Source organism: Cnephaeus nilssonii (assembly GCF_951640355.1).
Source record: "Cnephaeus nilssonii genome assembly, chromosome: 2".
NCBI lineage: Eukaryota > Metazoa > Chordata > Mammalia > Chiroptera > Vespertilionidae > Cnephaeus > Cnephaeus nilssonii.
This window is the reverse complement of record NC_137073.1, coordinates 12,689,849-12,709,949: the sequence shown is the minus strand read 5'-3', so window position 1 is coordinate 12,709,949 and position 20,101 is coordinate 12,689,849. Positions and strand designations below refer to the sequence as shown.

Genomic DNA, 20,101 nt, shown 5'->3' with positions numbered 1-20,101 from the left:
ATTAAATTGTTGTTGGGGCAACTGCACTTAGTATTTTAACCTCATGACAAAAATGACTGAACACCTTAGTAGTTTGTGGATTTTGGACATAGGTGTCTGAGGATAATGCCTAATCCCCATAGAGGAGTATGGAATTTTTAAGTGCCCCATTAAAGTATATGAGAAACAAACAAGTTGGTTGCTCAGGACACCTGAATAAAACCTGAGGGCATGTAGACATTTTAAATGTATTCGACTCACTTTTTCCTTGACATCTGCCCCCTTGAGTTCCCCTTGCACCCACTGGATCACTGGTAGCCAGGGATATCGAGGCGGTGATAGGAGGGAGAGACCATCACAGCCTCTCTCTGCCCTGTTCTGAACCAAAGCTCACCTTTTCCACCCAGACCAGGGCTCTGGGGAGAATGTTGCAGCCCTACCTACCCATGAAACTGCTGTGCTGGTAGGTGTGGGGCTGGCCAAGACACACTAAGTGTGTCCTGGGTACCAAGGGGCAAGGTGGCAACTTCCCTAGTCCATCCAGCAGTTAAAGTGGGGTTAGAATTGTCCTGGCTGCATGTTTTCGTCCACCATACAGGAAGAGCATGATGTGCTGGCAGTGGGCGGTGCTTGGGAAGTAGTCGAGGGGGTCAGGACATTCACAGCACCCTGCAGTCAGGGTCACAGACATTCACTGCACCCTGGAGAGCAGGGAGGCCCACCTTGGATTCCTTCAATAGAGAGGAAGTAGGAACCCAGAGAAGCCATGGTAGTCATCCTGCTTTGGCACGCATCTTTTCACACGCTGGCTCCTGGTAGCCACTGTGCTTCCCAGAGTAGCTTTTAAATGGCAGGGAAAGGACTGGAGAGTTTTTAGGGATTGTATACATGCAGTGAATTATGTGTTAAATCTGACATCTGTCTTGAGTGAGGGCATTTAATTATCTTAAAGACTATATAATTTGACATTTTTTATCATAATCTTCAGAAGTTAAATCTTCATAACTATGTCAAGAAAACTAATTTGAGCATCCCTCAAAGAGAGTACACTGCTTGACCAATTTACCCTGGAAGAAAGTAGAAAAATGAAGCCTTGCAAATCTTTCACTATGATCTAGATTGTTTTGGCTGCCCATTTTGCAGCTCTCAAATGTTTCCTGTCCACTCCCAGGTAGGCACATCGCATCCTATCTGGGCAATAAAGCAGGGGTCAGCAAATTTTTTTTGTTTGTGTGTTTGTTTTTAGAGAGTGGAAAGGAGGGGGAGAGACACATTGATGTGAGAGACACAATCCCCAGCCCTCAATTGACCAGGGCTGGGGATTGAGCCTGCAACCGAGGTACATGCCCTTGACCGGAATTGAACCTAGGACTCTTCGTCTGAAGGCCACCGCTTTATCCACTGAGCCAAACCGGCTAGGGCAGCAAATGTTTTTTTTAAAGAACCAGTAGCAAATATTTCAGGCTTTGTGGCCACATGCTGTCTCTGTCACATATTCCTTCCCCCCTTTAAAAATGTAAGAACCTTTCTTAATTATCAGGCCTTAGTAAAACAGGCCACATGGACCCTGCCCATGGTAAAGCCGGCACAGCTATGCTTTGTGGAGCTGTTCTGTGTGCGCTCACACGAGGCTGTCTCTTTCTTCTGGCAGGGATGGAATCCCACCATACAGGATCCGTAAGCAGCACCGCAGGGAGATGCAGGAGAGCGTCCAGGTCAACGGGCGAGTGCCTCTACCTCACATTCCCGTAAGTTCCACCGCACAGCTCTCACCCTCCTGTCCCTGAGTTTGAGGCTCACCAGTCCTCTCAGACCCGTGCCCACCTGTTTTTCTCATTCTGACTGGGCTGCTGTGGCCAGGGCCAGTGGGAAAGGCACCTGCTTGACTTTCTGTGAGCTCAGCTTACATCCAGATATAGCTCATGGTCAACACTTGGTCATACTCTGCAGGCTGGAGGGGGTGCTTTTAGGGCCCAGCCCACACGGTCAGTTCAGAAGATAAAGGGATTGCCCTTACGTGTCTGCCATGTGGCCTTTTCTCATTGTGCCAAGTTAGGTGCTTCTCCTTGAGGTGGGAGAGCAGCTCTAAGCCTCCCTCAAAAGCTCAATCCCCAGGCCTGGCTGTTGCTCTGTCAGAAAGCCTGGCGGGGGTGCCTCTTGGTCCGAGTTATTGTGAACGCTGCCTTATTCAAGATAAAAAGAGGCATCAGCCTTTCTGTGGCTGAATGGTGAGCGTTACCACGTGGACATTCTGACTTCAAAGCTGCCTCAGCTTCACCTTTTCGATAAAAATAAAAAGTGGTTCATCAGTTCTTCTGCTTGTGGGGATTCACAGAGCCCAACACTAAGTGGCCAGGCACCGCCTGTCTCCACCTGCACATAGTTCCTTTATTGATGAATGGAGTGATTCTCTTTTCTTATTTTGCCACAATAACTTTGAATGGGAAAGACTTTTAGGGGAAGATAAGAAAAGCTTAGAGTAGCAGCTCCAGCCCATTGGTGCCTGCAGCATCTGAGAGCGACACAGGCCACTCATTTGTGGTTTCTGTGCAGGGAAAGTGGTTGTTTCTTGGAATCACAGCACACATCCACTCTTTTTTTTTTTTTTTTTTTTAATATATTTTACTAGCGTTCCCGTTGCAGGAAAAATCCTGCAATAGGGTTTCCTGCTGCACTCTACCCCACCCTGCCTGCTCTCCTCCCTTGTCCCCCGCCCCACATTCTCCGCCAGCGCCCCTGTTTCCCCCCCCCCCCCCCCCCGCCCTCCAGCCCGCTCTCCTTCCTTCTTCCCCGGCCCCGCCTCCGCTCCTCCCTTCTCCCCTGGCCCCGCCTCCGCTCCTCCCTTCTCTCCTGCCCCGCCTTCTCCGCCAGCCCGCTCTCCTTCCTTCTCCCCCGGCCCCGCCTCCGCTCCTCCCTTCTCCCCCGGCCCCGCCTCCGCTCCTTCCTTCTCCTCCCCCTGGCTTGCTTGCTTCTCCACAGCTTTGCTCCCTTCTGCAGCTCTTGGCTTCTTTCTACCCTGTCTTGATATGCAAATTAGCCACCATCTTTGTTGGGGTGATTTGCATATCCGTCCTGATTGGTTGGTGGGCGTGGCTTGGTTGGTGGGCGTGGCTTGGGTGTAGCAAAGGTGCGGTCAATTTGCATATTTGTCTATTATTAGATAGGATTGCTTTTTTACAGAGAGGAAGAGAGAGGGATAGAGAGTTAGAAACATCGATGAGAGAGAAACATCGATCAGCTGCCTCTTGCACACCCCCTACTGGGGATGTGCCCGCAACCAAGGTACATGCCCTTGACCAGAATCGAACCTGGGACCCTTGAGTCCGCAGGCCGACGCTCTATCCACTGAGCCAAACCGGTTTCGGCCACACATCCACTCTTAATCAGGATTCCTTGATTAGAGTGTCTACAAATATTTTAATTTCCAGATAAGAAAAATGATTGCTTATGGTTGAGAAGAAAGGATGTTGGTTTGTCCTTACTTCTGTGAAAATGATGGTCAAGCACTTTGTCACCTCCCAGCTAACCCTTGGCACAGATTTGGCCTAATCTGGGCACTGATGGTGTCTGCTTAGGGAAGAGTGGAAGATGCTGTGTGTGGAGTGTGTGTACATGTGTGTGTGCACGCATACACAAGCGTGTGTGCGCTGCAGGTGACTTGGGGAGCATCCAACCTCACTCCTGTCATCTGGAGCAATCTGGTCCTGAGCCTTGGCATGTTCACCTTGCCTTGTGGTGATGCAAGAGTCTTCTCAGCTCTGCTTAGTGGACGTTTAAACTCAAGACCAGGGCTGGGTGGGGGGTGCAGAAGAGGAGACTGGGCATCTTCTGTCCCAGAAATTAAGGGAGTGGGGGCACATAGGAGCCGCTTAAAGGGGCTCCTGCTGGCCAAGCGCTAGATAGCTGGAGCATCAGAGTTAGTGGCAGTGAAGTTGGAATCCATGTATCCATGCTGACATGATGAATGAATTGAGAGTTTGATGAGGGACAAGATATTTTCATTGTTCCAAATAACCGCTCACAGTGGGGGAAAAGCAATTTTTGGGGAGGACCTGTGAGGCCCTCCTGAGTCAGGGGTCAGATGCTGTCATCAGTGTTGGGACAGATGGACACTGCCCCTGTGAGCAGAGTGAGCAGGGTCCTGTGCCCCCAATGCCTCCTGCCAGGGAGGTCGCCATCACACAGCCCAAGTTGCCATATTGCACAAGAACTGGCCTGTTGTCTGTTCAAACACCCCACTCCTTCCACAGTGTCCCCAGTGCCCTGGGGCTTGCCATCCATGCCCACCTTCTTTCCCTGACTTTTTTCCCGGGACCGTCTAGAAGCACTGGATACCCCAACTTGCCCTTCTTCTTGGGTAAGGTCTCCTCAACTTCAGCACAGACCCCTGCTTAGTATTGGGCACCACCAGACCTTCCACACTAACTTTTTTTTTTAAGAAACTGATTGATTGATTGATTGATTGATTTCAGAAAGGAAGGGAGAGGGAGAGAGAAACATCAATGATGAGAGAATCATTGATTGGCTGCCTCCTACACACCCTCTAGTGGGGATCGAGCCAAGACCTGGGCGTATGCCCCACCTGGGAATTGAATCGTGACCTCCTGGTCAGCACTCAACCACTGAGCCACACCAGCCAGGCAACACACCAACTTTTCCACCCCTGAAACCTTCGCCTGTGCTCGCTTGCCCTCAGCCTCTTACCCTCTCCAGGCCCCTCAAAGGTTCCTGTGGCCACCTCTGAATCCATCGTGGTCAGCATCAGCCTTACACATGGACATTTGTTTCTGAGCCCTTCACATGATCTTCTTATCATCTTAAAACTTTCTGTGGTTTTAGGTGTTGGCTTTACTGCTGTTTTGCAGATGAGAAACAGGTAGGCAAAGTCGAGAACTATGCCCAGAGCCCACCAACAAGAGGCTGGAGGCGCCACCTCCACTCAGGCTTTAGCTGTCACCATGAGTCTTTTCTCTTTGCCTTGTTCCACGTCTGAAGGCCAGGGTTCTAAATAGCCACTGTTCACCCACAGAGGTCAGAGATCCACCCTGTCCCCAGGCCACCTCTTTCTTCCACCTGTCCTGCCTCATCTGAGGCCCCTCCAGACCTTCCCCATCCTTATATCTTGGTGGCTTAGATTTTTTTTTTTTTAATCCTCACTCGATATTTTTTTCTCTTGACTTTTAAAAAATATATTTTTATTGATTTCAGAGAGGAAGGGAGAGGGAGAAAGAGATAGAAAAATCAGTAATGAGCCGAAACCGGTTTGGCTCAGTGGATAGCGTCGGCCTTCGGACTGAAAGGTCCCAGGTTCGATTCCGGTCAAGGGCATGTACCTTGGTTGCGGGCACATCCCCAGTAGAGGGTGTGCAGGAGGCAGCTGATCGATGCTTCTCTCTCATCGATGTTTCTAACTCTCTATTCCTCTCCCTCCCTCTCTGTAAAAAATCAATAAAATACATATTTAAAAAAAGAAAAAGAAAAATCAGTAATGAGAGAGAATCATTGATCGGCTGCCTCCTGCACACACCCCCACTGGGATCGAGTCCACAACCCGGGTGTGTGCCCTTGACCAGAATAAAACCTGGGACCTTTCAGTCCATAGGCCAATGCTCTATCCACTGAGCCAAACCACCTAGGGCTTCCTCTGATTTTTTTTAGAGAAAGTGGAAGGGAGGGAGGATTGGGGGTGTGAGAGGGAGAGATGGATGTGAAAGAGACACATCGATTGGTTGCTTCTGCTCACGCCCTGACTCACGGGCGGGGATCGAACCTGCAACTGAGGTATGTGTCCTTGACTGCGAATCAAACCCACAGCCCTTCAGTCCTCGGGTTGACGCTCTAACCACTGAGAAAAACTGGCCAGGACCGTGGCTTAGATTTTTTAAAACATGTTTTGCTATATTGGGACAGCTGGTGAAATTGGAATAAGATGTGCTAACTAGGTAACAGTATTATATCAGGGTTTTTGGTGTTTTTTTTAAATAATTGTCCTATTGTAGGTATAAGAATGTTCTGGGTTAATGTTAAATACACTCTAAAGTGTTTAGGAGTAGGCAGGCATCATATGTGCAGTTTGTTTTTGACTGGCTCAGAGAAGTGTGTGTGAGAGAGAATGACAGTGTGAGAGAAAGGTCAGCAGTCAGGGAATCTGGGACAGAAGCTCTTGTGCTATTCCTGCAACTGTTTTAAATATGACATTACTTCAAAATAAAGCTACCCCCCAAAAAAAATAAAAATAAAAAAGCTATACAGTGTATTACTATAAAATACATTGCAGAATTATATTCCTTGAAAAGGGAAGTCCTTCATAGTCCTACCTTTCCCCCCTGATTTTTTTTCCTGTACCATGAATTTTATGTTCCCCATCCCTGCAACAGCCTGGTCCACGTACATCTAAGCGCCAGAGGCTGCTGCCCTCTTGTGTGCAGGGTGGTCACTGCAGCAAGCAGATAGGTCCTGCCTGTGGGCTGCCTCTCCCTTCTCTCCCTTCTCTGTGGTCTTTGCAGCTCCTGGCCAGTGATATTAGAAGGCCTATTTTGGGTCAGTCTTGGAGGCCCTTTGTTCAGGGCACACTCACAGTCCCTTGCTGACCACTGCCCTGCTAACCTGACCCCAGGAGACCAAGTTCTGCCCTGCTCAGTGTCTCTGATTCTTTGGCTGTGGAAGTCAGTGCTCCATTCTCACCCCTGGATCAGGACTGGGAGAAGGAGAGATTTAGTCTGACAAGAATAGGGGGCAGTGAGGAGATTAATTCCCAGGTAAAAGGGGGGAAAGTAAACACTCACTTTAAAATAAAATTCAGACTTAACCCTTTGCACTCGCTTGCTTTTTTTCTCGATTCCTTTATTCTAATGCTAACCGTGTTGAGTTACACTCGACATCCGAGTGCAAAAGGTTAACATTATTTTCTCCCACCCCAAAAGTGCTTGAGTGCCACCTTGGTGGAGAGAACAGTAGTTCAAAGCTGTGCCTGAGCCCTAACTGGTATGGCTCAGTGGATAGAGCGTTGGCCTGCGGACTGGAGGGTCCCAGGTTCGATTCCAGTCAAGGGCATGTACCTTGGTTGCGGTCACATCCCCAGTGGGGGGTGTGCAGGAGGCAGCTGAATCAATGCTTCTCTCTCATCAATGTTTCTAACTTTCTATCTCTCTTCTTTCCTCTCTGTAAGAAACCAATAAAATATATTAAAAAAAAAAAAAAAAAGCTGTGCCTGGGCCCTAACCGGTTTGGCTCAATGGATAGAGCATCAGCCTGTGGTCTGAAAGGTCCCAGGTTCGATTCCGGTCAAGGGCATGTACCGTGATTACGGGCACATCCCCGGTGGGAGGTGTGCAGGAGGCGGCTGATTGATGTTTCTTTCTCATCGATGTTTCTAACTCTCTATCCCTCTCCCTTCCTCTCTGTAAAAAATCAATAAAATATATTTTTTAAAAAACAACAAAAAACAAAGCTGTGCCTGGCCGACTAATGAGCAGTGTCTCCTTGCAGCGTACTTACCGAATACCAAAGGAAATTCGCGTGGAGCCCCAGAAGTTCGCTGCGGAGCTCATCCACCGCCTGGAGGCTGTTCAGCGGACTCGGGAGGCAGAGGAGAAGCTAGAGGAGCGACTGAAGCGAGTGCGGATGGTGAGTTGGCCTCAGTCAGGGAGGCCACGCAGACGTGGTTTCCAAGTTATTTTATTACAGCTTCAGGCCCTTAGGGGCCCCCTCCAGGTTTTCCCAGAGCCCCCTTCCCCCTACTTAACTGCACACTGGCTTCTGACATGCTTTGACCTGTCCTGATGGTTAGCCACGGCACGCTTTCCTATGGCATCTACCCTCTCTAAAGCCCCCACCCCTTGTCCCCAGCCTGGGCTGTCTCCCCGGGAAGAGGTCCTTATGGCTGGGCCCTGAATGTGGGCCTGGGGAGTGACCCAGTAGGTGTCAGAGCCGTGGCCTTGGTTGCCAGGGTTGGGGTATTTTTTCCACCTGCTTGTGAGAAGAGAGTTAAGAGGGAAGCCAAGACAGCTCCCAGCTGTCGTCCCCAAAGTAGGCACCGCACAGCTCAACTCAGGGAGATTTGGCACAGGACATGTCCAAAGTGCAGACTAACCAGCCTCTCCTTTCACCCCAGGACCAGTTCCCTTCCTGCTGTCCTTCTCTTGGTGCCCCAGGCTCATTCCCCTCTACCAAGGCCCTCCATGCCAGACAACTGACCCTATGCGTGAGCACACGTGCCTTGCTGGCCACGTCCCCCGCACCCACAGGCCCCCTTGGCATGTGGAGCTGAAATTTCCCTTGAGTGCTGGTGGATGGAGGCCCCTCAAGCACCTCTGGGTCCTGGGCCACATGCATCTGAGCAGAGCAGAGCAGGCATGTGGCAGGAAGGGCCCGCAGCTCCCACCTGTCACCTCAGAGCACAGAATGGCTTTAGGTTTGGATGTAGGCTTCTGTTTATCTTGTCTACTGACCTGTAACCTCACTGGATGAAATGTTGAATGCTAAGAATTTTGTAATATTTGTAATTCATTTGCTTAAATATTGTTCTGCCCATAACTACTGAAGAGATACCTTGCTTTTGTTGTCCTGGGTGTCATTTTATAAATTCATTTCCATACACATTCATGGACGTCAGTGCTGGGACATCAGTAACAAGCGTGCCCCTGGAGTGAGGCCTTCCCTGTGCCCCTTGTACTTCCTAGCTGTTGAACTTTATTCACTGAACCCAGTCCCCCCTGAATGCCGTGAGCTTCCATGTCACTGGTAGACAGGCTTTTGCTTGTCTCTCAGCAGGTAGGAATTACCTGCTGGAGGTTAATGGTCACCACCAAGTAAGTGATTGTCTTCCATTCTTTTCTCAATATTTTATGCTCAATACCTGAAACTCAAAAATGTGATGTTTCTTGAAGGAATTATTTTACTACCCGATCACCTAATATTCCTATTTAAAATACAGTACATGAGCCCTCCTCAGACCCCATCAGAACCCCTTGGGAGGGGTTTACTCTCTCTCTTTACATGTCCCCAGATGAGTTCTGTGTGCCTGAAGCTGGAGACACTGCCATAAGGGTAGACGTGGGGCAGAGCAGAGGGTCACAGCTGACGATTCCTTTCCTGCCCCCTCCCCCCGCCCCCGGCACTGCACATAGGGAATCCTGCTGGCTGTGCCTTGCAGCTATGATCCTGGGTTCCAGAGCTTCTTTACATGATGCTCAGCTTCCAGCCGAAGGGCATGGCTCCCATCTTTCCCCACATCAAGACATCAGGTAGTTTTCAAATAGCATATTAGAACCTGAGGTTCATTTTCTGATATGAACGTGGTACCAGGAAGGCAAACCTGAGAGTAAGATAAATAGCCAGACAGTGGTGACTTCCAGGAAGGAATTTGCATGGAAGTATGTTTAAGCGCTCATGCACATGCACAAATAAATTTTTCGTACCAGCATTCTTTCCTCCTCCCCTCATGGTGATTGGGTGACCCTCACTCTGGCAGAGCAGGTGCCAGCTGTCCTCCCCACCGTTCCCACATTCAGTGATCTGTCCAAGGTCCCTCAGCAGGGCACCCGCCATGCTGGCTTCTCGTGTGAGGGCAAGGGTGAGACTTCTTTGACCTAGAGCTGTGGTCGGCAAACTGCGGCTCGCGAGCCACATGCGGCTTTTGGCCCCTTGAGTGTGGCTCTTCCACAAAATACCACGGCCTGGGCGAGTCTATTTTGAAGAAGTGGCGTTAGAAGAAGTTTAAGTTTAAAAATTTTGGCTCTCAAAAGAAATTTCAGTCGTTGTACTGTTGCTATTTGGCTCTGTTGACTAATGAGTTTACCGACCACTGACCTAGAGGGAGAGGCGCTCAGGAGCCAGTCAGAGACAGGCCGTCTAGTGGAGCCAGGGACACTGAGTGTGCACTTACTGAGGCCAGCTCTTAGTGTCCATCAGAGCCTTATTGAGTAGTTGAAGGAATAGTTAGGAGCATAGTTTCAGCATTTTAATAGCCTTCTCTGAACAAATAAATGCAGGGAACAGAGTCACCATGAAGTATGGAATATTTTAGAAGGAGCTAAATCCCAATTTGCATGTTGTGGCAAAGCTGGTGTCTTCATTTGTGTAGCACAGTGTTTCAATGGGCATCAGCTCTCTTTGTGTGAGGGACCCCTGAACATGTCATAGTTAACAACTCTTAAAACAAATGTGTTCATTAAATAATGTATGTAATGTTTCTTAAATGGAGTCTAAGAAAGGAAGAATTTACCACCTTTTTACTATAGAATTGAGTTATTATAATTGTTCTGTCAAGTTTTTATTTTTTTTATTTTTTATTTTTTTAAATATATTTCTTTATTGATTTCAGAGAGGAAAGGAGAGGGAGAGAGAGATAGAAACATCAATGATGAGAGAGAATCATTGATCAGCTGCCTCCTGCACATCCCCTACTGGGGATTGAGCCTGCAACCCAGGCATGTGCCCTTGGCTGGAATCGAACCCGGGACCCTTCAGTTCACAGGCTGATGCTCTATCCACTGAGCCAAACCAGCTAGGGCTGTTCTGTCAAGTTTTTAGTTTGGCTCAGTGGCTGTGTGTGCTTGTGTACTCAGCAGGTGAACATTTTGGGCGAGACATTGTGAAGGCAGCTGTGGCTGTGGGTATTCTGTGTGTTTTTCTGATGTCTGACTCTCTGTGGGGTCCCTGGCAGGTGCAAGGCGGCTGTGTCTGGAACCACCACCAGCTCTCAGGACAGGGGTTGGACCCAGGTGCCAACACCCAGTGGTGTTCTTTAACAGAAATGTTCAAATGAACAGCCTTTTGTATGTCTCCATTGTCAGTTTAGGAACTAATCGGCAGGCACATGGCCTCAAGCTCAGGTGGGCTTACTACATGCAGTGGCCTACAGTGGCCTTCAGAAGTGGGTGCACGGACTCTAGGTCATGTGCTCCGCCCGAAGCTGCTCCAGCAAGTTTGCTCCCACAGGTGTCCCTTAGTCCTCGGTTGTGGCACACTGCCCAGCAGCTGTCAGTGCAGTCTGTTATCATGTGCAATTTGTAATCTAAATAAATCATGCTATAAATAATAGTCCTTTTTTTAAAAGGGATAACTACACAATTTTTAAATAACTTTTACTATAAAATTTTGAAAAGATAAGCAAAGAAGAAAATGAAAACTATTAGCTGAACAGTTAGGTAAATCTGTAACATTTCCAAACTGTAAAATTGAATCTTACATATGCAGAACTACTAAGAAAAAATGGATCTCAGCTGAAGGTTTACACCCCCTCACCTCTCAGGAATTCAGAGGTTTCCTCTTGCTTGCTGCTGCTTTAGGGGATAAATGGCTTTAATACTTTCAGTGCCCTGGGAAGACCCCCAGTAGAAAGTCTCCTGGTCCCTTAGCCCTGCACAGCAAAGGGATTGGGATGGGGACACGGGATGGGAGTCCAGGGGTCCAAGTCTCTGCTGAGGTGGCTCCAAGCTGTGTCCAGTGGGGGGAAGGGGGAGTGTGCATTCACCCTCCATCTATTAGGTCCCTTCTCTTGTACTTTGTCCTCTGCAGTGCCATTCTACCCTGAGCCTGCTCTAATGACATTTAGATACTTTTGCATTAGTGTGAAATTTTGTGGTAAGCTTTTGGAGATCTTTTTATATTAAAGTACAGGTTTAGCTTAGTTCCACTTTCTTTTCAATTATTACCAAATTTACTGAACATTATTCTGGTTTGGACAATTTAATAAAATGAGAAAATAAATATGTATTTTTTGAAATTAAGGTGATAAAATGCTTCTCTTACAGTAATGGTTATATTAACTTCTAGAGAATTGAATAAAATTCAGTTAATGTGAGAATTTATCAAGAAACACATAACAAGATAAAAAAAAGAGCTCTTCTGTAAAAAGGCCTTTGAAAACATGGCAATATAAATTGAGGAATAGGAAAATTTCACTGAAAGAGAACAAAAATCTTTATTGAGAAGCATAAAAGAAAACTAAACCAGTGCGGAGGTTGCTCTGTGGTCTGAACCAGCAGTGGTGTTGTGTTCCCTGAATCATTGGGGTGTGGCAGTTGCATGCCCTTGCACACTTGTGGGTGAGCATAGCTCTCTCTCGTCCTGTCTGCGCCCCGTCCTGCAGCATAGCCTGCTGAGAGCCTGGCTGAGTTTGTTCAGGAATCCGCAGGGACAGAAAAGTTGCTTGGAAGTCCGGCACTTCCCTTGGCCCTGCCTCATCCTGGGCTCAGGGCTCCTGACCCCCAGGACTCGGCATTGACAGGCTTTGTGGTTTGGGGATTTTTTTTTTTTTTTGGTTGTTTGTTATTTGTTTATTTCCCAAAGTGTGAGGTTTCCTTGGTGCAGCAGGTGCTGAGAGATGACATGTGACCTTGTCTCTACAGGAGGAAGAAGGGGAGGATGGCGATGTGTCCTCTGCCCCCCCAGGGGCCAGTCATAAGCTGCCTTTGGCCCCAGCCTGGCACAACTTCCCACCCCGCTACACGGATGTAGGCTGCACAGGGCTGCGGGATGCACATGAGGAGAACCCCGAGAGCATCCTGGACGAACATGTGCAGCGGGTCATGAGGACTCCAGGCTGCCAGTCGCCCGGGCCTGGCCACCGCTCCCCTGACAGTGGACACATGCCCAAGATGTCAGGAGTGCTGGGGGGCACAACCCTGGGGCACAGTAAGCACGTGCCCAAATTGGGGGCAAAGCTAGAGGCGGCTGGCCTGCATCTTCATAGGCACAGCCACCACCACAGCCACCACGGTGTGGCCAGGCCCAAGGAACAGGCTGAGGCCGAGGCCATCCGCCGGGTCCAGAGCAGCTTTGCATGGGGCCCGGAGCTGCACAGTCACACAGCCAAGACCCGAAGCCACTTGGAGAGTGTGGGCACCACCCCCAATGCCAACGACAGCCTGGCCTACAGGTGAGTGAATGGGGTGGCCAGAGCCATGCTTTGAGATTGGGGCTGTGGATTCTGTCCTTGGGCTTGTGTCCATTACCTTCCCAGGGAGAAAGGGGTCACAATGAGAGACTGTGGCTCCTGTGGATTCTGTTCTGATTTTCTAGACAAGAATTCTCCTTTAGAAGTCTTTAAACCAAGGTCAGCTGCAGAGACTGCAGGCGTGTCATGGCCAAGAGCTCAGGTGCCAGGTAGAGATAGGCACCAGGTTCTGCCTGGGACGTTGGTCCAGCCAGGGCTCCAGCTGTGAAGTGTGGTTAGATAAAGATCCATTTTAGAGCGAGGTGTCTGGATGAGGAGGCGTGGCCGGGCCCTGGATGTCTCCACCAGGCAGGTGACCTGGCCTGGGAGGACACAGGCAAGTGCTACATCTGATCTTTGGCTCCAGCTCTCCCAGCCAATGCTGCCTTCCTTCACTTCTTGCCATGGAGTCGCCTGAAACAAACCCCAATAACCCCACAGAGCCGGGGCGGAGGCTGCGAGAACACGCCACTTTGTTGAGGCCTCCATGTTCAGGGAGCCATACAGGGTTAAGCAGAGGTAAGTAAAGTCAGTGGGTGACTCCCAGGTCTTGCTTTTGCAGTGGGAAGGCGGGCACAACCTCCAAAAGAAATGCCAAGAAGGCTGAGTCAGGGAAGAGTGCCAGTACTGAGGTGCCAGGCCCTTCAGAGGACGCAGAGAAGAACCAGAAGATCATGCAGTGGATCATTGAGGGGGAGAAGGAGATCAGCAGGCACCGGAAGGCTGGCCACGGGTAAGCAGCAGCTTGTGTCCTGGGGGTGTGGGCACAGGAATGCAAACTGGCTGGCGACCCTCTAGAGCTGCTTTACCAGTGTCCAGAGTGGCATAGCCCCACCTGCCGTCTTACTGCAAACCATGTACAATGGAAGCAGTTATTCAAAGGCATCTGGTTCGAGCTCTCACAACATAAACTCGTTGACGCCTGCCCTGCATGGACCTGTGATGGGGTGAGGTCCTGGATGCAGCTTCAGTGTCCTGGGCAGGAGTGCTCACTGGTGAGGTCAGTCTGAAGTCACCCTGCCTCTCGCTGCTGTCCCACACTGAGGAGCATAGCTGCTTTCACAAATGACACCTCCACATGAGAATGACCTAAGGCATCAGGGAAGTGAGGCAGATACCTGACCTTTACTTCAGCTGGAGCTTCAGCAGAAGCCTTCTGTTTATACCTGATCATACCCTCAGCAGTGGGTGGGAGGAGGTTCTTGTTTAGTGTGCATCCCTCTGAGCTCTAGATTACCCCACGGGGCTAGTCCATCCTAAGGTGGACAGGGCTGGCTTAGGATGGGACTAGGCCAGAGGTGGGTGACACCCAGGGGCCCTGGGGCTGGTGGCATCTGTCCTTCAGTGGGTGGGCCATCCCCTCCTTCCTCACTCTCAGATTTCCCTGACCCTCAGCATTCTTTGGCCATGGTTAGAGGGGACTGAATATATGTGTGAGGCAGGTGAGCCTGACCTTGAGAATGAGCCCCCCCACCAGTGTCCAGACCTCGTTACAGCCACAAAGCCTGTCCTAGTGAGGGGCCTCTCCAGGAGCCCCTCTCCTGCTCTGGTTGGAGTGGGTTCAATTCCCAGCTTCTCTGAATTTCTTCCTTATGGGTTTATAGAAGGAATGGGTCTGTCCCGGCCAGTCCTCCCACCCCAAAAGAAGGACTTCTATGGCTGAAGAGTTAAGAGGTACATCTAGAAATAGCCTCCCAGGTTCTAGAGGCTCCTGCCATCAGTCCGATGGGCTGTTTTAAATTATGGCCTTCAGTGTCCCCACCAGGCCCTCACTGGCCTCCCAGGAATTCTTACATAAGGCAGGTGGGCTGGGGGCATGGGTGGCAAGGAAAGGAAGGGGTGGGATATGGGAAGTGAGGGGTGGGGAGTTAAAAGGGTTGAGAAGATGGGGGTGTAGGAGGTTGGGAAGTGGGGAGGGGGGCAGAGGTCTCCCTGTGGCTAGCCTTGTGGGGTTTTTTAGGAGGAGGAGCCCACCTCCCCGGGGTATCTTTCATTGGGCAGTTCTGGTGTCATGAGAGCATTGGGCCAGCCCACTTCCAAGGGGGCCGTCTTGGGTTCCCTCATCTTTGCTCCTGGAGATGCAAGAAGCTGATGTTTTCACTGGAATCCCATCAGGTGGTGGAATGATGGCGTGTTGCACGGGTGTAAAGCACATTCTCCATGTTAAACAACAAAGAGAAAGGCATGATACCACATCGAGAGGAAAATTATGTTTAGAATTATGCCAAGTGTGTTCAGTATTTTTTAATGGGGAAGGAAATAGATCAATATTCTGAGTGGCTATTTCTAAATTATGGATTATTAATATTTTTTTCTTTGACTTTCCTACATATTTCAGGTTTTTCACAAAGAACATTAAATACCAAAACCTTTTTTATAGGAAGTCTTTGTATAGGATTGATTTATATATTCAATAAAGCTGTTAAAAATGAGTTACAAAAAAAAAGTGTGCAAGAAAGGAATGTTTGTGTCATGTAGTTTAGGAGGAAATTGCTTCACCTGGCTTCCAATGGCCAGTATCACAGGGCATTCCTGGCCCAGGCATCCAGGGATCAGTGCTAAGCTCAGCCTATGCTGCTGGCTCCTGCCCAGCTCCAGATGCCTGTCTAGGGCCCGAAGTTTCACGTTCTGCCCCGTCTGTTCTCGCTCTCAAAGGTCTTCTGGGGCGAAGAAGCAGCAGATTCATGAGAGCTCCAGGCCCTTGTCCATTGAGCGTCCTGGGGCTGTGCACCCTTGGGTCAGCGCTCAGCTTCGGAACTCTGTCCAGCCCTCTCATCTCTTCATTCAAGACCCCACAATGCCACCCAACCCGGCCCCCAACCCCCTGACCCAGCTGGAGGAGGCCCGCAGGCGTCTGGAGGAAGAAGAGAAGAGAGCCAGCAAGTTGCCCTCAAAGCAGAGGTACAGGGCCATCGAGGAGAGCAGGGCTTGAACCTTTCAGGGTCCCTCCAGGTGCTGTGGCTATCTATGCTTTGGGGTGGAGCTCCCTGGGGCCTGAGGTCCATACATAGAGCCACACTGGGTGCCCACCAGCAGTACTGGGTTTTTCCTTCCAATTTCTTCCACACGGCCCTGCTGGAGGCAGATGGTCATTGCACTGTCCTGGGGAGGAGAGGATGTCTGTCTCCTGATCACGCCTCCTGTGCTCTGAGCTTGCACTCACCCTGGGTCTTTATGGGAGGCTGTGGGGTCCCCTTAGTGGCATGGAACTGCTGGAGGTCACACAGGTCACCACTGGTTGCTCTGCAGGCTCAGCTCAGGGGTGTTGGTCCCAGTGGGTCCTGGCTGCCTCTAATCAGGAGCCTTAACCCATGCCATTTGCAGGTAGAGTAGTAAACAGTGCTAAAATATGTGCCAGTATAAATCTCTTCTGGAGAGACCCCAGGCCCCACAGCCACTCCTCACTGTTCCCTCTCTGGCTTTCAGGGGGCAGAGTGGCTCAGCCTGCTGCCTCTATGGCCTTAGGCCAGGCCCTGTTCTCTTTTCGAGGGAAGAAGGGGACTACCTCTTTTGAGTGACAGATCTCTCCAGGCAGGAGTGTGGCTTCCCTCACCCTTTCAGCTGGGCCTTGAGGTCACTTTTCACAGACATGCCGGTTCATTGGAATCTCTAGGCGATGATGGTTCCTGAGGTGCCTGGACTCTGTAGTTTTCACCAGGGCCTGGCATCACGGCCACTGTTTCCTCAGATGTTACTGGTTCCCCTTGCCCACTCTTCAGTCATTCGGTTCCTGACTCTGCCTCCCATGGGCCTCACTGTGGGGGGCTATGCTGCTCTGGGGAAGCTGGTGTCAGGTGCAAACTCTCCCTAGCATCCACCTCATCAGGCACAGGTGGAAGCCTGAAGGTGTCCCCGGGTGGTTGAAAGTGAATGTTTTTTACAGCCAACTTTTTTACTCTGTGATCTTGTTCAGTCAGTATGGAGCCAGCTGGCTCTGTGCAGACCCCTGAGCTGGAGGCAGACAGGGCAACAGCGGGCAGCCTAGGGAGAGGCTGGGGCGGGAGGGCTGGAATTCCTCCTGTTGCCGGGGCTTCTTGGGACATCATTTCTGCTGCAATCTCCAGGAGGCAGGGCTCTCATTCCCTCTTTTCACCAGCACCTAGCCAGCTCCTCATAACACCCTGGTCTTTTCTGTAGCCAGTGGAGCCATTGTGTGACTTGTGTTTTGGGGGGTGAGCTGCCTGTGGGGTTTCAGCCGGTGGCTCTGGCATCTCCACGTGTCGTCGGTCCAGGGCATGTGAGCCTTTTGTAAATGGCCACAGAGCAGAGGTCTGGATGTGACAGTGGGGTTCTAGGCCTCCCTGAGCTCCTCATGGGGTGACTCCCACCCAGATCAGTCAGAGCAGAAATTACTGTTAGGGTTGCACAGCGCATGCCCAGGGTGGATGGCCACTTGGAGAGGAGCTGCTGGCCAGTGAGACCCAGAACAGGACTCTGGCTGCTTTGGATGGAGCAGTGACCATGCTTCAGGACCCAGGCCCATGTCAGAGGGCCAAGTGGGAAGAGCTGTGCCCTCAGGGAAGAGGCTAGAGGCAGGTCTTCTCAGTGTGGATGAAATGACAGGATCCTAGCACCTCAGGTGAGGGGTTCCCCAAAGTATATTCCAGGGAGCCCAAAGGCTCTGACCACAAATGAAGAATGTGGGAAACCTGAATGATGAAGGCAGCATCTGTTTCTTGACTGATCCTGACCACTCCACCACCCAAGAAGGGGTTTGCCCGACTCACACAGTGGAAGCCTTGTGTGGTGGTAATGGAACCTCTTGGGGAGCACGTGCTCCGCCTGCTGTCTGTCACCCTTTTGTCACCGCGAGTGTAGAGGCCCTGCCCCAGGCCTATGTGGCTCACTGACGCGGTTGTTCCCTAGGTATGTGCAGGAGGTCATCCAGCGGGGGCGCTCTTGCGTCAGGCCGGTGTGCACGCCCGTGCTGAGCGTGGTGCCAGCAGTGTCCGACACGGAGCTCTCCGAGACAGAGTACGTGCGTCCCCTGCGGGTCCTCTTGTACTGCTCGTCCAGCCTGTGCTGTGGGCCAGGGGCTGTGGAGCAGCAGCTGTTTCCCAGGGCGGGAGCCCGGGCACTGCACTGGAAGAGCTGGGGCTGCAAGCTGTTCACAGGCCTTTCCTTCCTGTCTCTGTCAAACGGGACACTGACCATCCACGTGGTGACAAATGACCAAGAGGAGGTCCCATATGTCACCCAGCCAGGACTCAGGACTTAGGGTCAGGGCTGCACCCATGGTTCCTCTGACACGCTGCCGACTGAAAGCATCAGCACCTGTGGTGCATGTCCAGGTGCTGTGTGCACAGCGAGCCTGGGTGCATTCTCACATGGGACGTATCTGCTCCCTAGGTATGCGTAGAGTAGGGTGGGCGCTAGGGAGCTGCAGGCCACATGCAGATAATGCTGGCCGCCCATCCCTGCACTTCTGCTCAAGATAGAGCAAAAGGAAGTCCTCCACCAGAGTCCTCCCCAAGCTTACCCCAGACAACGCCAGCCAGCTCTGATCGTCCCTACCAGGTCACTCCTCAGGGGTGGCCCCTGGAGGAGCAGGAACTGTCTCCTGTCTAGAGAATGGGCCCACACAAACCCCGAGGCAGGCTCCCAGGACAGCTGGCTTTGAGGTTTCAGGACTATGGGAAGGAAAGCAGGCGCCATGGAGTGTGGCTCGAGGGGTGGACGACCACACAGATTGACTCCATGGTGAGTGCCCAGGAGCACCAGGGAGGGGAGGGTCCTCATGGAGAGAAGAGCCCACTGTGAGTTAAGGTGGCCTTCCTGATATGACGCTGGTTCAAGAAGCTTCTTACCACATCCAGCTGGCAAGAGCCAAGGACTGTGCCCATGTGTACCTGGGCAACTCCAGAGCAGTCACAAGAACGAGGGGTTCTGGGGGGCAGAGAGAGTGCTACCTGTCCCAAACACAGAATGGCGGCTCAGGACCCATCAGGGTGAGGGCCCTACCCCAGCCTGAGTGGGAGATGGTGCTGGCCTCACACCCCTCTCTGGAAATCTGGCTGGCTGCTGCCTCTGGTCTTTGGACAAGCTCTCTGCTGTGGGGCAGGTCCATTTCAAGACCCAACACAATTGTTTGTCCAATTCCTGGCCTTCAGGTGTTGTTTATTTGGGAGCAGTAGGCTTTATCTGGGGTGCAAGCTGTGTAGTCCAGCCCAGAGGCAGGGGCTACATTGGTTCTAGTGGCCTGGCCACCTTAAGAAGCAGGAGAAGGATCTGCTGTGGGCTCCAGCCCTGAGAAGCCTGCTGGCCATTTTCATATGGTCGGTGTCAGGGGTGCTGCCCATTAGCCAGTCCAGCCACAGTGAGGCCAGGAGCTTCCCATGGGTGGAGGAGAGCAGCAAGTGAGCTGAGGCACTGTGATGTGGGGCAGGCAGGAAGCGGGGAGATGAACTGGCGTCCACGCTGTGTCTGTGCATAGGGTTGGCGCAGGATTGGAACCCTGGTTTGAGAGAGCATTCAGGGCGAGGGCTCCTGGGGGCTGGATGCAACTGAATGGGTGGGGTGAATATTGGGGCCTCTGGATGCATGACGTTTCTGAGTGTGTTGCAGCTCACTCCTGCAGGCCTTGCCCCGTCGTTTCCTGGGGAGCCTGGGGTCTGTCGGGGAGATGACCTGTGGGACTCTGAGCTCAGCAGTAACCACTGTGTTTCTGCCTCCAGGACGAAACCGCAGAAGAAGGCAGGAGGTGGGGGTGCCCAGTTGTGTGACAGCATCGTTGTGGCCTACTACTTCTGTGGAGAACCTATCCCCTACCGGACCCTGGTGAGGGGCCGTGCAGTCACCCTGGGCCAGTTCAAGGAGCTGCTGACCAAGAAAGGCAACTACAGGTGAGAGCTCAGGGCTGGGGTCTGTGGTAAACAGGTACCCTGTCCAGGAGAGAGTGGTGTGCTGGGTGCCCTATTCCCACCCTGTTCTTATCCCATCTAGTCCTTGTTCCCCTCTTACCTGCTTAACCAACCCTGAGCTGTTGGCGGGAGCACCTTGACGTGTGAGGTGTTGATGGCCTCAAGGCTCCCAGCCTTAGGTGTCTGAGGCCTCCAGGTCAACCGAGGGGTCTGGACAGTCCTTGCCTTAAAAGTGGGGAAGCAGGCCCAAACACAGTGGTCTGTCTGTCCCCACGTTAGTCTGACCTGGGTGGGCCTTTCCCCAGCCTTCTCACTCAACCCA

The 20,101-nt window shown here is 51.4% G+C and overlaps 1 protein-coding gene across 2 annotated transcripts in view; it reads left to right on the top strand.

Moving 5' to 3' along the window:
- The window catches only part of AXIN1 (axin 1), a 90,081-nt gene that overhangs the window by 68,382 nt on the left and 1,598 nt on the right, over positions 1 to 20,101 (top strand). Inside the window, exons 4-10 of one of the 2 annotated variants that reach the window (XM_079790626.1) lie at positions 1,631 to 1,727; positions 7,468 to 7,605; positions 12,333 to 12,862; positions 13,482 to 13,652; positions 15,575 to 15,820; positions 17,786 to 17,893; positions 19,594 to 19,761. In XM_079790626.1, the coding sequence (XP_079646752.1) occupies positions 1,631 to 1,727; positions 7,468 to 7,605; positions 12,333 to 12,862; positions 13,482 to 13,652; positions 15,575 to 15,820; positions 17,786 to 17,893; positions 19,594 to 19,761 (1,458 nt within the window). The remainder of the gene's footprint in view (positions 1 to 1,630; positions 1,728 to 7,467; positions 7,606 to 12,332; positions 12,863 to 13,481; positions 13,653 to 15,574; positions 15,821 to 17,785; positions 17,894 to 19,593; positions 19,762 to 20,101) is intronic. The other variant, XM_079790627.1, reaches the window with a different exon arrangement.